Source organism: Syngnathus scovelli, chromosome 7, assembly GCF_024217435.2.
Source record: "Syngnathus scovelli strain Florida chromosome 7, RoL_Ssco_1.2, whole genome shotgun sequence".
In the NCBI taxonomy this organism is placed as follows: Eukaryota; Metazoa; Chordata; class Actinopteri; order Syngnathiformes; family Syngnathidae; genus Syngnathus; species Syngnathus scovelli.
The window spans coordinates 2,285,777-2,302,733 of record NC_090853.1 but is presented as its reverse complement, the minus strand read 5'-3'; the positions used below and the strand labels follow the sequence as shown (position 1 = coordinate 2,302,733).

The window sequence follows — 16,957 nt, the reverse complement described above, 5'->3', positions numbered from 1 at the left end:
TAAATATGGCCCCTTTATTTTATTTTGTCATATTATACTTTGCAAACAATAATTTCATGGAAACAGGGAAGCATTTTAGTCTATCTATTTTACACATATTTCAATTTTATGTGATATAGAAAAACTTTAGATAAAAAAAAGGGGGCTCTCTAAGATTCCAATTTATTTCAATCTGAGGTACAAATTTGGAATGGTGTATGTATGTAATAAATACATAAGTAAAATCCTACTTTATGTGTCAAATGACGCCTTTCAGTGGACTTGGACGTCAGCGTGTCATTGCAAATGAGTCCACAAGGCGGAGACTGACGTAGGCGGCGACGTCTCTCCTGGTAGGTCGAAGAAGAGAAGGGGGCGGGACTTCTGGCAACACAACCAACATGTCAACAACATGCCGGAATCCTGCAGAGAAACACAAACTGAAGACAAGGAAAGACGCGGGCCACAAGCACAGCGGCAAAACACAGCGTCACACAACATCGTGGCTACTATCTCTCAATTTGCAGATGATAATCTCACACTTGTGCGGGTAGGAGCCTCCTGAACGCGGAAGTCGTACAATCTGATTGGTCCATTGGTGTGAGGACAAGCCGGTCACAACATTAGACACACTCGTGCAGTGTAAAAAGATCCAAATACAAACAATTAATTTAACAATATTTCGTTTTTTAGATTGTAACCTCCATTCCTTCCTTCCCTTTAACGCAACTTTCTTCATACTGTTTTTGATGACATCTCATCTCTTGTCTCACACACAGAGCTTAAGTGGTGGGCTCGCTCTTACCGGGGTGATTCTAATAGCAAGGAGCATCAAATTGGTAAGAGTTCAAAAACACATCAGCTTCTCACGCAGGGAAACACTCCAAGTCTTTTGGAGTCCAGACCATATGTGCTCTAATGGTCTAGATCACCAAATTCCAAGCAGTATCTGAGATCCCCGCTCGTTTTGTGGAGAACAACATCAGCCTCCGCGGGAGAGTTCATTCCGTCAAGGAGCAAAGCCTCCAAGTGGAGCACGTACCCATCTACCTGCCGTTGCTGTCACCTCTACTTACAAAACACAAAGGTCACGCGCATGACATGACAACCCCCTCCGTCAATATAACGGGTCACAAACACCGGTAAAAGCAAATCATCAAGATTGCTTAATGTAGGAACACCAGCTTCCTCTTCTAATGTCACTTTGACATTTGTTGTGCCTTTTCAGCAGGTCGATTATCAAATCATGGCGAGCGTTACCGTGGTAAGTGTCCAGTTCATGCGCTTCAATGCGTTCATCTTATCTGGTCAGGTGTGTCCACGTCAACCTTGCTGGTGAACCTCGCCGGTGTGGATCTGACCGCCGACGGCAGGTTATGGCTGCAGAGGAACGTCCGTCCCTCTCAGACAGTGTGGTTGAAGCTGATCAGTCGACAGGAAGACACGTTGCACTGTTTTGTGGCACACAGTAAGGTGAAGAAGACCCCCCTCCATTAAATAACCCAATGTTTGAGCTCATTGTCCTACCCTTGTTGTCCAGCAGAGGGCGTCATGGGCTCGCTCCATGAACGAAGAGGCCCTGAGACTGGGTCTGGCCCGCAGGGCTCCTATCAACGGGCTTTCCCCGGACACTCGCATATTCTGGCGTCTGCACAAGCGTCTGCACAGGGCAGAGGTCAAAGCTGAGAAGAAACGTCTGGGGTTTTGGAAGGAGGAGAGCCGATGGGAGAGGGCCGTCAACGCTGTATTCAAACTGATACGGAGAATCTTTGGGAGGACCTGATTCGTTGAACATTTTGATTTTTCCGAGAACATTTTCTCGTATTATTTGCTGCAAATTGTTGCTTGTATCTCGTAACAACTTACACGCTTGTATCTCAAGGCGCCATTGTATCCTTAACTTTTTGTGCCTAATGTTTGTGTGTCTCTGGATACTACATGGTCCACTTGCCCCTCCTATGAGATCACTGTTGCTATAGAGCCACTAAATGTGAAACACAAAGCCGACTCAGGGCAATATTGGCCTTGCTCGAACCCCATGGGAACTTTGTGTGTGTCTGTGGGGAGAAGAAAAAAAAAAAGTGGGGGGCGGGGGAATCCTAATAGATGCATTAGCGCTGAAACACGAGAAGGAAATGATGGCCACAAACTGATGTGTTTTGCTTAATGAGAGTGATCGCTAACAAGCAGAGCAAATTTTCTAAATGTGTTTACAAAATGACACCACGCAGAGGCGCTTCTGCAAATGAGACCGCAGTGAGTGTCCCGTGAGGGTGCACCCAAGCACTCAATCCCAATGGGCACACAAGGAGATTAGAGGAGGAGGAGGGTCACGAGGGGTGGGGGGGGGGGGGGATTTTTGGGTAGCCAAGCACAAAAGACCAGAGAGGAGGAGTCACCGGGATAAGGGAGAGGGGGCAGAAGGGGGTGTGAGTAGCAAGGAAAGAGGGAGTGTGGGGGGGGCGTTGATGAATCAACCGGGACCTTCCTTTGTTGTGCAAATGTCGCGAGTGACTGTTAAAGGCCGGAGAGGCTCGCCCATTGGCTGGATGGGTTTAAAATTGTAAGGTGCATCTGTGGGCTGCCAGACTTTGAACTGTCACTCCGAAAGCGGTGGGAGGGAAACCGCGGTCCAGATCCAAAAATGAGAGACCAAAAAGAGGTTGGAAACGTGTGGACAAAAGTATTGGGACACGTGAATGTTACACCTACAGGATGAACGAATAAACACAATTATCTTAAAAAATAGTTACTGTGATTTTTTCTTCTCTATCCGTGTTGTCTATCAGTCCACTCCGCTTTCTCCGCTCCATGTTTTCCGAGTCACGAGTGTTCCCACTCCAGGAGGAGCAGTGTTTGAATAAGGCACCATGCTTGAGGTTGTGGTGGTGGCTGCTACCTTGCCCACACACACCAGTAAAGTCTGTTGGAATAAGCTTCACATGTGACGGCAAAACACCATCCACAGATTTTTTTTTTGACAGTTGTGATCTACTCACCATGGATGGATAACCTGAGGATGGAGTGCTCTGCTAAGGGTGTCAGGACTTTGTGAGGGAAGCTGTCAAGAGCTGGAACAAGTAAGATAAAGAATGCATGACATTTACTTTATGAGTGGACATTTTGGATTTGAATAATATCTACACGTAATTAGTTTGAAGGCCAGTGTGCCTATTTTGTATCATAATTGAGTGAATCGGAGAGAAAAATGAATTTGATACATTGTTGTGATTCTTTCAGTAGGCCTAAACGATGCAATTGTTTTGTATTTTTTTTTTCTCCACAAATTAACGGTTGACTGTTGAGATCACATGTGGCTTGTCTTTGGCCATTGTGCCTCAACAGCAAAGATTTTCTGCTGCAGGGCAGCTTAACAAAGGCCTTTATTACACTCAGCCGGTAGCCATCCCAGAGAGAAGACGCGGGGGCACTCTCCCAGCCACAGAGACCCGACTGAGTCCTTGGGGAGTTTGATTGGAGCGGACTCTCTGTAGTTGGATGAATGAGGGAGAATGAAAGTGACAGGAAACAGGCAGAGATTTAAAGTAAAAATCATTCCGACATCATTTTTGAAAAAAGTGAGTCAGTGTCGTTATCCAGCCACGTGCACTGGCAAGTAGGGGTGCACAACCTGTGGCCCGTGGGCCAAGTTTGAAATCGTAATAGTGAGGAGAAAAATTACGCTGGTTAACATAAAATTTTATTCACAGACGTCACAGTCAACCTAAACATATTTTTGACAGATTTTTTTTTCCAAGCACAATTTTTTCAGATATATTGAAATGTTTTTGTTTCTAAGTTTGACATTTTAAAATCTTGAAATATGTGTTTTATATACATTATAATTTATAGCTTTGGTGTTTCAGGAATAAATTCCACCTGTTGCTAACCAAAAAATAAACTTGAAAAATTTACTTGCATATTTGATTATTATTATTATTGACCAGTTTATTTTTCAAAATATTTGAACCCTACAAAATATAATGAAATAATATGACTAAAAGATTTATTTGTGTTAATAATATTTTTTATTTTAGTCATATTTTGTATTCTCCACCCGAGACCTTATGCATGCATGTGTGTGTGTGCGTGTGTGTGCGATGGAATGTTTCGGCCGTAAATTGACTCCCTTGTTGTGATGTGAGCGAACTATTGTGAGCAGTATATCAGTTTGCTGGTTTAGAGTTGTAGGAGGCGTAACGCGAGCCGCTGCATGTGGGCGCTCTCGACTCTCATGAATAACTCAGGCTCCGCAACCCATGTTGGGACCGAATGACCGTATTTATTTCCAGGGAGAAAATAAAACATGACAAGTGAGTTAACGTGATTGCATAAGTGTGCACACCCTCATTTCTTGGGCTGTTCTCATTACAAAACAACTGATTGAATTAAAACTTGATTAATTTATTTTAATTGTCAGTGCATACAGTCCAAGGTAACGATTGAGATGCTAAACTGAAGTCTGATGAGATTTACATGATGTCACACATGATTTGAACTCCAAGTTTGCTTCAACTCTAATTTAAAGCAGCACCTTTGTCGCTTTGTTTTAACGGCTCCAAATGGAGAACTTTGGACCCGGCTATTTATAATTGACTTTATTCCCCTCTGCACTTCCTTGTACTTAAATTTATGTCACTTTGTGGCTGCTAAGCTTCTGAGATGGCTATCTGGACGCTCTGTAATGTGACTCTGACCCCTCCGTAACCTCGCCGCTTCTTCCAGGTTTGCTCTGTCCCCTTATCAGGTCAAAGAGCTCCGGGAAGCAAACCTGGCTTGGCCCTTTTCATTCTATCTTGCCCTTGACAGCTTTACAATAGGATACTCCGAATGAATGAAAAATGGCTGACATTTGCTTAATTTGCAAATAACAGCTGGTGGCATAAAATGAAGTGTGCTGGCTTTGTGACATGTGTTAGAATGGGAGGGACAGATGCCGCTTCTTTTGTGTCTGCATTTATTAGGTCATTGTTTCAATGCATGACCGTAATGGGCCATTTGGGCTTTTGTGGATGTGACATGCAACCTTTGAATTCCCATCAGCGTGTATTTACAAGACAATGGTGACTTCAAAAGACAGTGATCAATTGTAAACAAGCACTTTTAATGAGGTCAAACATCCACTATGAGTTAATCCTAAAGTGTGTTTAACATATTTTTGATCTACGTGAATTTATTATATCTTGTAGTTTTTCCCTACCAATCACAGCGCACATGAAAACAACCACACTCTCATTCATAGACAAATTTAGACGTTAATGAACCTAACATGCATAATTTTGAAATGTGAGAGGCTTTCTTAGAAAATGTACTGTATATTTAACGTTTATCAGCATTTTTTGAAGAATTTTGTGACTTATTTTTTATTTTTTGCTCCATTTATATATATCATATTATATATATATATATTTTTAGTTGAGATTTTCTCCATGTTGCACGAATGAATGGTGGCGGTCGACTGTATAATAAAAAACATTAAATAATTACATTTGTGACACACACACACGCACACACACACGTTGCGCTTAGTGGACAGTCAAAGGAAAGCACTTGACCTTTGCCCTCTTTGAGCAGACTTCCTCTCGGTTCAGGAGACTCCAGACGCTAATAACTCACTCGCAGACTCTTCGGCCTTTTAGATCTCCAGTGTGTTTGTGCTCAGTGTGTGAACGGGGGAAGTCGTACATCACAGCGGGACAGACAGGCGACAGGTGGCGAATGAAAGGTGATCAGAAGCGTCTACAGTGATGGAAAAAGAGGAGCAACATGAGAGTTGACATAAACGAGAACATATGTTAAGAGTGGCATGTGGAAAATCAGCGTCAATCAAGACATGTAGACCCCCGATGGCCTTTTAGCTGTCCCTGTCAGTCATTTATTATATCTGCATATTATGTTTTCACTGCCAGACCATTTGTAACTAACATCTTCTACTTGATTGTCCTTTTCTTGAGGTGGTTTCACGTGTCATCATGAGCGCCTGGGTGGTGAACAGAAAAGGGGAGCCGCAGTACCGCCGCCATTTTCTGACCAATAACAGCGTCTCGCAAGGTAAAAACCTCTGTTAGAAATTATGTTGAATTATTATTATTGTTCCTATTATTTTGATGTGTCTGGGATTAGGTTTTTAATGGAGCGTCACTCATTTTAGTGTGTACCAGGCCCAAATCTGTCACTCATATCTAAAACAGTCAGACCCGCTCAGTCTACTAACTTCCGGGTACAAACGTCACACACTGTCCATGTTATACGCAAAATTATACATTGTACAACAATAACCGTATGTATCATATTATCAAATAATAATTAACTCCGAGTACCAGCAGTATTGCGAGTTCTGATCATCATCATTTCAACATTGTTACTCACCTGTAACACATAGCACAACAGAGGCAGTCAGACCCGGCGAAACTCCCGCGCAGTCTACTAACTTCCGGGTACAGAGGACCCCCGTAGTTGTCCTAGGTGCCTTATTTAAATCCCCAGATACCTTATTTAAATCCCCAGGTGCCTTATTTAAATCCCACTGATACAATACAGTACTATTTACATATAAGGTGTTCAGAAACATATTCACAAAGTAATTAAAAAAATAATTAACATGGTGGGTGAGTATGAATGTCCATTTAAATGTGCCAAAAACCACCTGACTTTTCAATAAAATCTTCTTCGATTACATGGTGCACATCACAAAACGAACAGTAGAGGGCGCCGTCTCTCTATTTTTTGCGTGTTTACGTCTGCTTGATGGCAGGTCACACACAACAATAAATCAGCATCATTTGAAGCTATTTAGTCTGAATTGTGAGTGTTGCTCACAAATCTTTTGCAAATATCTGACATTTTGCTGCATACAAAACAACTCGATGCTAATCAAGTAGTTTGTGTTGATGGTTTAGCGTGGAATGTGGAAAATGCAGCTTATAAATAAACGATCATGCAGGTATTTTTTAAATAATAAATCTGCCGATAAAGAAAATGAAAGGCAAGGCAATGATTGTGAGAAAGTCTGCAGTGTCGGTGTCGGTAGCATGTACACGCACGTGCACACGCATACACCAAACGCACGCGCACACACAGAAGTGAGCGGTCACGTTCAGATGGCTTTTTTTTTCTTCCAGACTGCACTAATCGATTTACCGACGACCTCTGCGGCTGACTTTTTGTGTTTAAACACAACTCTGTGTCTGCACCACATTAATATGTGTGTGTGTGTCTATGTGACTTTATAATTGTTCCCCTGCCTCCAATCCTAAATTAAATGGCTTTAATGTGAACTATGCCGTGACCGAGACTAATGTAGAGGATTCCCAAATAGGAACACTTTCATCAGGGTAATGTCTCCGGGATACGCGCGCGCACTCACGCACGCGCGCGCACGAACGCGCACTTCCAAATCGCCAAATAAAGGCAGGGGGGAGACATGCAGGGGGAAGACACAACATCACAAAAAAATGGGTCACTGTTTTGGTGCATTGGTGTTTATTTTTTATTGTAAAAAAAAAAAAAAATCAAAATAGTATAGACTCACTCACTCACTCACTCACTCACTCACTCACTCACTCACTCACTCACTCACTCACTCACTCACTCACTCACTCACTCACTCACTCACTCACTCACTCACTCACTCACTCACTCACTCACTCACTCACTCACTCACTCCCCCGCCCCAATGGACCCCCGATGCGATCCCAACCTGAATGATGGGAGACATCCAAGTGTGTATTCTTGCGCATCTTCTATCGTCCTTTTTAACACGCACGCGCAGGCACACACGTTCTCACACACGCACTCACGCACTCGTGGGTCCGTGGAGCGTGTGAGAAATCGGCTTACACGCGCTGAGGAGGGGATGTGCGCGCGCGCGCTGTCTGTGGATGTCAGCCCACACCGCACACAGGAGCCAGGTGTCCAGAAGCTCGGTTTCCTTATTGTTTATTATTTTATTATGACATAGAAAAAATGACCAAATCATAATTTGAACCGCTACCAGACATGCGGGACTAGTCGCGTGTTTTATTTTTTATTTTTTAAATAACCAGTTAATACAATGCGCGACAATAATGGACCTTAAAGCGCATGGAGGGATCTTGTGAGACAACTCAATGGCAGAACTTGAAGTTTGCAGGAATCTCAGTTTGGAAAGGGGTAAGTCAACAGTCTTGTGATTCTGATTCATAAGATTCAAGTGAGTCATGTCGTTCCAGATGTGCGTAAAGTCTCCATTGCGCACGCATAGCGATGGAAGCCTTGCGCTGTTTTGACTGTTGCTGCGAGTTTGAATTACATAACATGCAACAATGCGACGTCAACTAATGATCGTAAAATAAATGGCAAAAAAACGTCCCTTTGGTGCGTGCGTGTCACTAGGGGGCAGGAAAGCCTCAAATTGTCCGCCCACAGGGAGCAGTAAATGATGTTCGAGACTCATTGCTGCATTTTTAGAAGGGGAGGAGGGGGTGTCACGTGACTCATTTCATCATTTAGGACAATAATATAGAGGCTGATCTTTTTTGGCGTGGTCTCTCTTTCATTCTGTTGTTATTCCAAGGATGGGAGTAGAAAGTCTTATCATCCCCCCCACGCGCCAGAAATGGCTTTCCCGTGTAAAATATGCTTGTAAAATATGTCTCCTCCTCCATTCTGATGATGATGATGATGAATCTCAGCACGTTGCCGCTCTCTCTCGTCTAGCTCTGCGTTGCCCCGGGCCAGAGAAAACAGCGAAAAGACACCAGGGGATCGCGCGCATCCTCTCTTTCTCATCTCCTCGCCTCTCGTCTCCTCTTTTTGAGTGAATTTCTTTCTGTTCTGCTTCCGTGTGTTGAATAATGCAAACACCAACCAACAGCTGGCATTTAATAATCCATCCGACTATTTTTTTTTTCCATACCGTGGCAGCTCTCAGGTTTGGCCAGAAGGGATTGCTTTTAAAATAATGGAATGAATCATACACCATTACTTTTAACGAAGCATTTCCATGAGGAAACTCATCACAATTAAAATCCAATGCACGATCCACCTGTTTGAATGGGACCACTTGTGCTTCGACATCCCCCCTCACTTCATAATAACCCACCCGGAAACTCGGCCCTGCTTATTAACACATCTCAGTCTCCCTTCCGCGCCTCTTCTCGTGCTCCTGAAGATCAGTCAGTTTGCTTGACAGAGCGGCTGCGCTGCCAAAGATACTATATCTCAATGTGCTCACACAGCCTCACCGTCTTGGCGAGGAAGAAAGAGCAAAAGCTCACAGGGGAAGTCAGCATCAGTATGTGCTGACACACACACACATGCACGCACAAGTACACACGCCATAATGAAGACTTCAGTTCTCTCACTTTGATGTCAGAACTCCTTCACTCATTGGAGCCCCCCCACCAATGCTGCAGCACAGTCGGTATACACATATTATCATGCTGCAATAGTCACGTGTTTTTATTTTTTTTATTTTGCGGACTCCCCAAGGGAATCCTAGCAACTCACGACTTGAGCGCTTCCTAATTAGCAGAAGTGTGTGTGTGTCATTTCTCAATATTTCGCAACCTTTCATGTCGCAAATGATGACTAAAACAAGACTGACAAAATAAAAAATATCAGCTTATGTTTAAATAAAAGTACATCTGCATTTAATACTCAGCAATGAATAGCACCAAAGACTGAATTTTTGATTTGAGCAGTCTAACCAACTTAAAAAAATTGTTTTTCAAAAAAAAATCAGGGAGCTGTCCATGGTTGAAAACCAGTCAACGTGAAGCTAAGTCGTGTGCTGCTGTTAAAAAAAAAGTCTTCCAGTTCCATTTAAAAAGTGAGCAGCAACATTTTGAACGTGTGAGGGAAGAATTAAAACACTCCAGAGACCAGATTAAAAAATAGAGAGCTACATTTGGATTCCCGCTCTAATATTAACTCATAATGACGCAGAATTATCAAATCAGTACGAAAATAGAAAAAAAACGAGTCATCAGCTTTATCCTGATATATTGGGGATTCCATCACTGAATATCAACAACTAGATCTTGACTATACACGTCAAATATTCATTTTAACAAAGCTGGCTATGAACGAGTTAAGACGTCCGATATGTTTGTTGAGTACTTTTTATCAAATGCAATTTTGAAACACCGGGGACTTTTTTTTTTTTTTGCTCTTATACCGTCTGAAACACCAATGCAGAAGGCCAACCCTCAGTGTTTCCCCGTGTTTATCCTGACAGAAATCATTTGCGTGTGTAACGGACAGATGGGTGACCTCACATATCCCACATGATTATCCCGGTACATTATCATGACTGTTATGTCACACGGCGGGTTATTATTGCTCCGGTTGACCTTCTAAGTGCAGTAGACGAGTCCATGTGTGTATTTGCTTCAGCTTTATCTTCATCTGCTCAACAATAGAACTTTAACTGGCACAACCTGAGCTTCAGTCAAGGAGGTGGGAGGATGGAGAGTGGATGACCAAGAGGAAGGCGTGTGTGTGTGTGTGTGTGTTCCGGGAGATGAAGGTGCTGACACACATCAGAGGATGAGGGGAAAGCAGCGGGAGCTCCTCAGCCTCTGTTTGTGCGTTGCGGCAAGGATGCTCGTGTGAAGTGTCCATCAAGCCACAGGCGGCGCAACTGACTGCTGGTATTACTTTTTGGACAACTTTTTTTGGGGTTGTAAACTTTGGGGAACAAAATGGAGGAAATCTATTTTTCACTCTTTGGTCCCAGCGCATACAAAGGAGCAGCTTCTTTAATTGCCGGCTCTGTGGAGAAATCGGCGGTGTTAACCGTTGCGACTTTGCTGGCGCGTAATGTCGAGAATGTTGGAGGCAACCTGGCTGCACCCCCAAAATGCAGATTAACGCTCATAGGTGAGCATGGTAAAATCTCGTTTTGTTCTTTCTGTAATTGTGTACAGTCGTGGGTCGAATCCGGATTATTCTGTTCATTTTACTGTGCTGTTTCTAATATTTTGCTTCCCTCACTGAGCTATACATCGAACAGTTAAAAATATTGTAATATTCTGATGTATAATAAAAAAAAATGAGTAAGAAAATTCATATATATTCAAAATACATCATATATTATTCATATAAATATGAATATATAAATTCAGACAAAAAATAGAATAAATAAAATATATACAATAAATACAATAAAAATAGAAGACTAATAAGATTTTGTAATTTATTTTTATTTATTTATTTATTTATTTATTTATTTATTTATTTAAAATTCAACAAGATTTACTCAAAAATAAATGGCAATTTTTTTGTGACAAATGGCAGAAAAATTGGGTCGAGATGCTAAAGCTAAAAGTAGCTCCAGATTTCTGAGCTGTCAGGGATTTTTTTGAAACAATCGCAAACGTTGCAATATTATAATTCAAGTCTTTTGCATTTGATTGCATCACACCGTCCATGTATCTAACATCCGGCCGCTCACTTGATATTTTATTTGCTGTATACTTCGCTCCACTCGGATTTAACAGTGTGTATGTTTGCTGACAAACATGTTGCATATTGATAATGTGTTCGGCATGCTGCTGCCGCTACTATTTAAAACAGTAAAGGAAGAAACAGAAGCTCATGTTTATGCATTGGCAGAATCCCCACGACGACGGCGCGCCTCTCGCTTCCCGCCATCTTTGATCCTGTGTGAGGTGAAAAGACGGACGCTCATTAGTTGTGCTAGCTGATTTGACGTCTGCCATCTGTCATGGACATATTTTAAGCTATTTGTCCGTCAGTCAAAGTGGATGGATTAAAAACAAGGTAGCGAAACTTCAAGTTGGAAAGTTGGAAAGGCTGAACTTTGACCCCAGGTCTACATTGGTTGATGGAGGTATTAGTTCACGTTATGAAAAAAAATCTGGTGAGATTTCACTTTAGTGAGCATCCAAAAGATTTTCTTGTGAGCCCAACTGATGCTAATTGTGTGTGCTAATGTGACACGGCTAATGTGATCTTCTTTGTGTGGATCAGAGAGAGGACAAGCTTTGTTCGATCACATCAATGCAATCGGCTCTCTTATTAAAATATGTTTGAATTTGCCGCTTCAAAGCTTTCATGTGTTATTTACTCCCAGGGTCGGTAAAAGTCGTCTAATACTACCGATGTCGACGTAAGACATCAAGATGGCAAACTGTCTGCACATGTCCGCCTTGTTCTCGATGGGATAAATCAATGCGTACATTCTCTTTCATCCTCCCCCAAAAATATTTAAACACAGAGGAAATTTCACCCCCACCGATGTTACATAATTGAACTCGTGCGGTTTAGAGCCTGAAACCAACCGAGATACGACACCCAGAAGAATACGTCGTCTAGATCCGGAGACTTTAGATTGTAGATCAATAACACGACATTTTCACTTTGACCGCGGTTAGGAGCCATCTGTTAATGAAGCCGCGGGCTTGAGAAGATTGAACGAGATAAATAACGCACACTCCGCCTATTTCCTTGTCTCTGATTAATTCGTTTTGTGTGTCTGTGTCTTCATCATCCGATTATTTTCCTAAAGGCTTCTAACCATTAGCCACCCAATATTGTTTTAGCTGAAGATAGCCACGCTAATGCTGCAAATATTTGACTCATTTGTGAAGTTTGCTTTCTTATAAATCATAAATGGGTGATCTTATCTCTTTGAGGACTTTTCTACCAAAGTGGTTGTTTCCACATGGTCCACATAAAGTACCTCAGACATTTTTATCCAAAGAAACACCCCAGTTACATAATACAGACTATGGCTCTTGAAGTATCACCATACTCTTGTCAGTCTTCCCACTGCACCATTCTGTTTATTTTTTAATTTATTCTTTTGGAACCTATCCTCTGTTTTTGTGCTCAGGCCAAGGCGATAAGAGTATTAACTTGGCGCCAACCATTGGAATCTTGTTGTTTTAATTTCATAGATGGTGTTTTGTCGTTAGCGTCTGTTTCATTGGTGGTCCTTCAATACACCTTTTGGAGTTTTTTAATTTTTTTAAAAAGTACTATTGAACGCGTTTGTTTACGTAACACGCGTTCTGAACTGTGTACATAGACGACTCTTTATCATCATCTTTTTTTAAATGATTTGCTGCCATCTTGTGGTGTTCATATGCAATTACAAACGAGTACATACCGAACGCATATACTGTACTGTATCTTTCGGCGATGCCGCTATAGGTGCTACTGTTTTGGTTAGCAACAGTCGGTTTAGCCGAACTGCCTCAAACAGAATTATCCGTTGGATGCACAGGTGTACCTAAAAAAACATTCGCTCCTTCCAATGTATTGAATGAAGCTGAGACGTTTTGCTTCCTCCTACCCGGCGAGGCTTGGATGTTCTTCCTGTGCATCAATGACTCTGTGTCTCGCTTCTATGAGCTGCTTTCAGGGCTTCCTCTCAGTGGCGAGATAGATGGCCTTGTGTCCACACACACAGCAGCGTCTCTGTGTGAGCGTCACACTCTGACCTTGCCCACGTGGAGTGAGACCAATTAAAAGACAAATAAAGAACACACACCTGCTCCTTTTGTGTCTTACATCATCACTCTTATTTGTTTTTTCTCATTTTAGTTTGATAAAAATACATATGTGTTTGTTTCTTCTCTCCAGTGGAGCGATGCATGAGTGTGATGCAGTCCGGGACACAGATGGTGAAGCTGAAGGCGGCATCCAAAGGGCTGGTCAGGCTCTTTTACCTGGATGAGCATCGCTCCTGCATCCGCTGGAAGCCATCACGCAAGAGCGAGAAAGCCAAAAGTACGTTTGCATAACACACGCTCGGACGAACGTACATGGCACAGTCGGGGTATAGTATTTAAAAGGGGATTTAAAAATAAAAAAGGAAATAAATACATAAAAGAAAATGAAATAAAAATTAAATAATAATCAAAATAACAAATTAAATTAAAAATTAAATCATGTAAAAAAGAAAATTACTAAAATATATGTAATAAGTGATGTCATCCTCTTATTCCACCTTAAATGGCTGACAAGTTGTGAGTGTGTGTGTGCGAGTGATCTTCACTGCTTCCATCCAAGAGGATTATTTTTTTCTATTCAACATCAACCCACAGAGACGCCTATGGATGTGTACAAACATGTTGAAAAATGACACTGTTTGCCACTGTCAGCGTTCGATAAGCCTCTTAAATATGTCTACTAGACGCCGTTATGAAACACACACTCGTGCCCTGTCCGCTCCAAAAATGTGTGGGATGTAAAATGATGCAGCCATATTGTTACTGTCAGCCAAGATGGAATTTTGGAGATGAGAATTTGCCAGGGGAGGGGTCGGGGGTGGGGGAATCATTCCACAATGGATGGTGACAAAAACATTTTGGCTCAAAATCAAATCAAGGAGCTTTATAGGGTGCATCCAATATGGCCGAACAATAAAAAAATAATGGATTTGAATTCATTTTTTTTCTTTCTATAATCAGGCCAAGTGGAGGGGACAGTTACACAGTGATTATTTAGCGTGATTAGCTAAATCGTCTTAATTTTTTTTTTTTTACCTTCCCTCTTCCTTCCCGCCAGTCACCATCGACTCTCTGTACAAAGTGACAGAGGGCGTTCAGTCGGACATCTTTCACCGGCATCCCGAGGGCAGCTTGGACCCGGCGTGCTGCTTCACCGTCTACCATGGCAACCACATGGAGTCACTGGACCTGGTCACGTCCAACTCGGACGAAGCTCGGACTTGGGTGACGGGCCTCCGTTACCTGATGGCCGGCATCAGTGACGAGGACTCTCTCGCCAAACGGCAGCGCACCCACGACCAATATCCTTTTTACGTCAATTTATCCAAGCTTTTTTTGATCGTCGATAGGTGCTGCTGTTTTGGTTAGCAATAGATTTCAAATATATTTGCACAAATCTCCTTAACGTGCGCGTGAGGTGACGTGGATGAAGCAGACGTTTGAGGAAGCCGATAAGAACGGTGACGGCCTGCTGAACATAGACGAGATCTACCAACTCCTCCACAAGCTCAACGTCAATCTCCCGAGGAGGAAAGTCAAGCAAATGTTCCAGGTGTGAGAAAAAACACAACCGGTGTACCTAATAAAATGACCTGACCATTATCAGATTAAATATTGACAGTTCTAGGTCAATATGTTCACATTTCTTTTGGGTGTGGCGGTACGTTCAACACGCATGAGCGATTTTATGGTTTTAGGTGAGATAAAAAGTTTTATGTGAGGGGAAAAAGGCGAAAAGTTGTAGAAGAGTGTTAATTTTTAAAGGTGAAGTCACACTAGGCTAATGTCAAAGCTCCACGTGGGACATTAGTGATGTTTCTGAAGAGCATCACGCAGTGCTGCAGTGCAATGTTAATGACCATCAATGTCTCACTTTATTAGGAACTCAAGCGGAACGCCTAACAGATCATTGCGCTTTTCGTCATCGATATTTTTTTTTTCCCGACAGTCTTCAATGATTTGTGACATCACTTTGGCTTGGCGGTTTAAAAGCCTCACTTCTTGCCTGGAAAAAAATGATGGCATCAAAATAATTTATTGCCCAGTAATGAGAGGAACGAGGACGCTTCCATTTAGATCCTCACCGAAATGATTTTTATTTAACGGAAACCAGATTCCTTTTTTCCCATAAAGCTCGGTAAATATGTCACGCCGAAGGTCTTTTGTAGAAGGCCATCATGTGAATTCTCTCGGCGAGCTCATTCAGGGTTGTCGTGTGATGGAGGGATTAGCCGCCGTTATTAGATCTCCCGCCCCGTGAGATCCAGGTGATATGAGGCGGCGGCGAGCTGTCATCGAAGGTGGCGGACTGGAACGAGCAATGAGGCGTACTGAGGGTGTCCTTGGGCAGCGTGTGTGGTGATATGAAAGGAAATCTTGCACTCAAATAGTTATTATACACACAGAAAAGGTGTGTTCTCTATGGTTGACATTTGTGAAAAGGGTAGAATGTCGATCAAATTGATTTCATACACTGGAAATAAGGGTTTTCCAAACTGAGGGTTGGGGCCCACAATGGGTCCCTGAATGTAAAACTTTGGACTTGCTGCTACTTGACTAACCTAGCATAACCTTAAAACATTTGACCGACGTGACTTTTTCCCCCGTCCTCAGGAAGCAGACACAGACGATCAGCAGGGTACGCTTACGTACGACGAGTTTGCCGTTTTCTACAGGATGATGTCCATGCGACGGGACCTCTTCCTGCTCATGATGGCCTACAGCGACAGGAAGGACCACCTGACGGCCGACGAGCTGGCCAACATGTTACGCTCTGAGCAGAAGGTGAGCAAGAATCAACAATTGAGCCCAATTGAAACATGTTGCTAACCAAAACAGCAGCTGATGAATCTTACATTTTGTTTTGCAGATGGTAAACGTGACTCCGGAGTACGTGGCAGAAATTATTGACAAGTTTGAAATATCAGATGAGAACAAACAAAACAGTGTCATGGGGATTGAAGGTGAGTTTTGTATTATTTTTATGTACCGTATTTTCCGCACTATAAGGCGCACCTAAAAACCTCAAATTTTCTCAAAAGCCGCCTTATAATCCGGTGCACCTTATATATGGACCAATATTGAGCCACTACAGCAGGCGTGTCCAAAGTCGGTGGGTTATTGTGAGAAAATGTTTTTTACAACAAAATTAATATGACCAAAATCCAATATTAAAGTGGTAGTATAATTTTAAAAATGTGATAAATCTGAAATTACTCTGGAGTATTATGAAGAAATATTTGAAATCAAAGAAAAAAAAAAACATAGTCATTTAGATTTTTTTGTTTTGTTTTCCTCCCTGTAGGTTTCACGAGCTTCATGCGCAGTCCGACGTGCGACATTTTCAACCCGCTTCACAACGAGGTGAACCAGGACATGGACCAGCCTCTGTGCAACTATTTCATCGCCTCCTCTCACAACACGTATCTAACCGGGGACCAGTTGCTGTCGCATTCCAAGACCGACATGTACGCCTGGGTTCTCCAATCCGGCTGTCGCTGCGTGGAAGGTTCGTG

At 42.4% G+C, this 16,957-nt stretch overlaps 2 protein-coding genes and 1 long non-coding RNA gene across 12 annotated transcripts in view; 2 read left to right on the top strand and 1 right to left on the bottom strand.

Annotated features, from left to right (window-relative positions):
• Positions 1-146: 146 nt before the first annotated feature.
• Positions 147-6,442, bottom strand: LOC125971786 (uncharacterized). 3 transcript variants are annotated; one of them, XR_007482612.1, is made up of 7 exons: positions 6,349-6,442; positions 5,535-5,718; positions 2,979-3,050; positions 2,733-2,902; positions 1,507-1,639; positions 1,240-1,430; positions 147-402 (listed from the first exon to the last, which is right to left on the bottom strand). It is a non-coding gene; the product is annotated as an uncharacterized lncRNA (long non-coding RNA). The 3 variants fall into 3 exon arrangements; XR_007482613.1 differs by having other exon boundaries at positions 2,733-2,874; XR_007482614.1 differs by lacking the exon at positions 2,733-2,902.
• Positions 333-2,725, top strand: c18h3orf33 (c18h3orf33 homolog (H. sapiens)). Of its 2 annotated transcripts, none has more exons than XM_049724772.2 (5): positions 333-529; positions 759-818; positions 907-1,066; positions 1,292-1,452; positions 1,520-2,725. In XM_049724772.2, the coding sequence occupies exons 1-5, from the start codon at positions 392-394 to the stop codon at positions 1,760-1,762; spliced, it is 762 nt and encodes a 253-aa protein (XP_049580729.1). In that variant the 5' UTR covers positions 333-391; the 3' UTR covers positions 1,763-2,725. The 2 variants fall into 2 exon arrangements, with proteins under 2 accessions (XP_049580729.1, XP_049580730.1); XM_049724773.2 differs by having other exon boundaries at positions 335-529; positions 1,523-2,725.
• plch1 (phospholipase C, eta 1) overlaps positions 2,859-16,957 on the top strand; it is a 28,431-nt gene continuing 14,332 nt past the window's right edge. For 2 of the 7 annotated variants that reach the window (XM_049724770.2, XM_049724766.2), the window contains exons 1-8: positions 2,859-3,059; positions 5,934-6,030; positions 13,573-13,719; positions 14,500-14,743; positions 14,865-14,994; positions 16,056-16,226; positions 16,312-16,405; positions 16,747-16,950. In XM_049724770.2, the coding sequence (XP_049580727.1) occupies positions 5,952-6,030; positions 13,573-13,719; positions 14,500-14,743; positions 14,865-14,994; positions 16,056-16,226; positions 16,312-16,405; positions 16,747-16,950 (1,069 nt within the window). In that variant the 5' untranslated portion in view covers positions 2,859-3,059; positions 5,934-5,951. Of the gene's footprint in view, positions 3,060-5,933; positions 6,031-7,694; positions 8,131-9,582; positions 10,843-13,572; positions 13,720-14,499; positions 14,744-14,864; positions 14,995-16,055; positions 16,227-16,311; positions 16,406-16,746; positions 16,951-16,957 lie in introns of those variants that run through there. The other 5 variants (XM_049724769.2, XM_049724768.2, XM_049724765.2 and 2 more) reach the window with 3 other exon arrangements.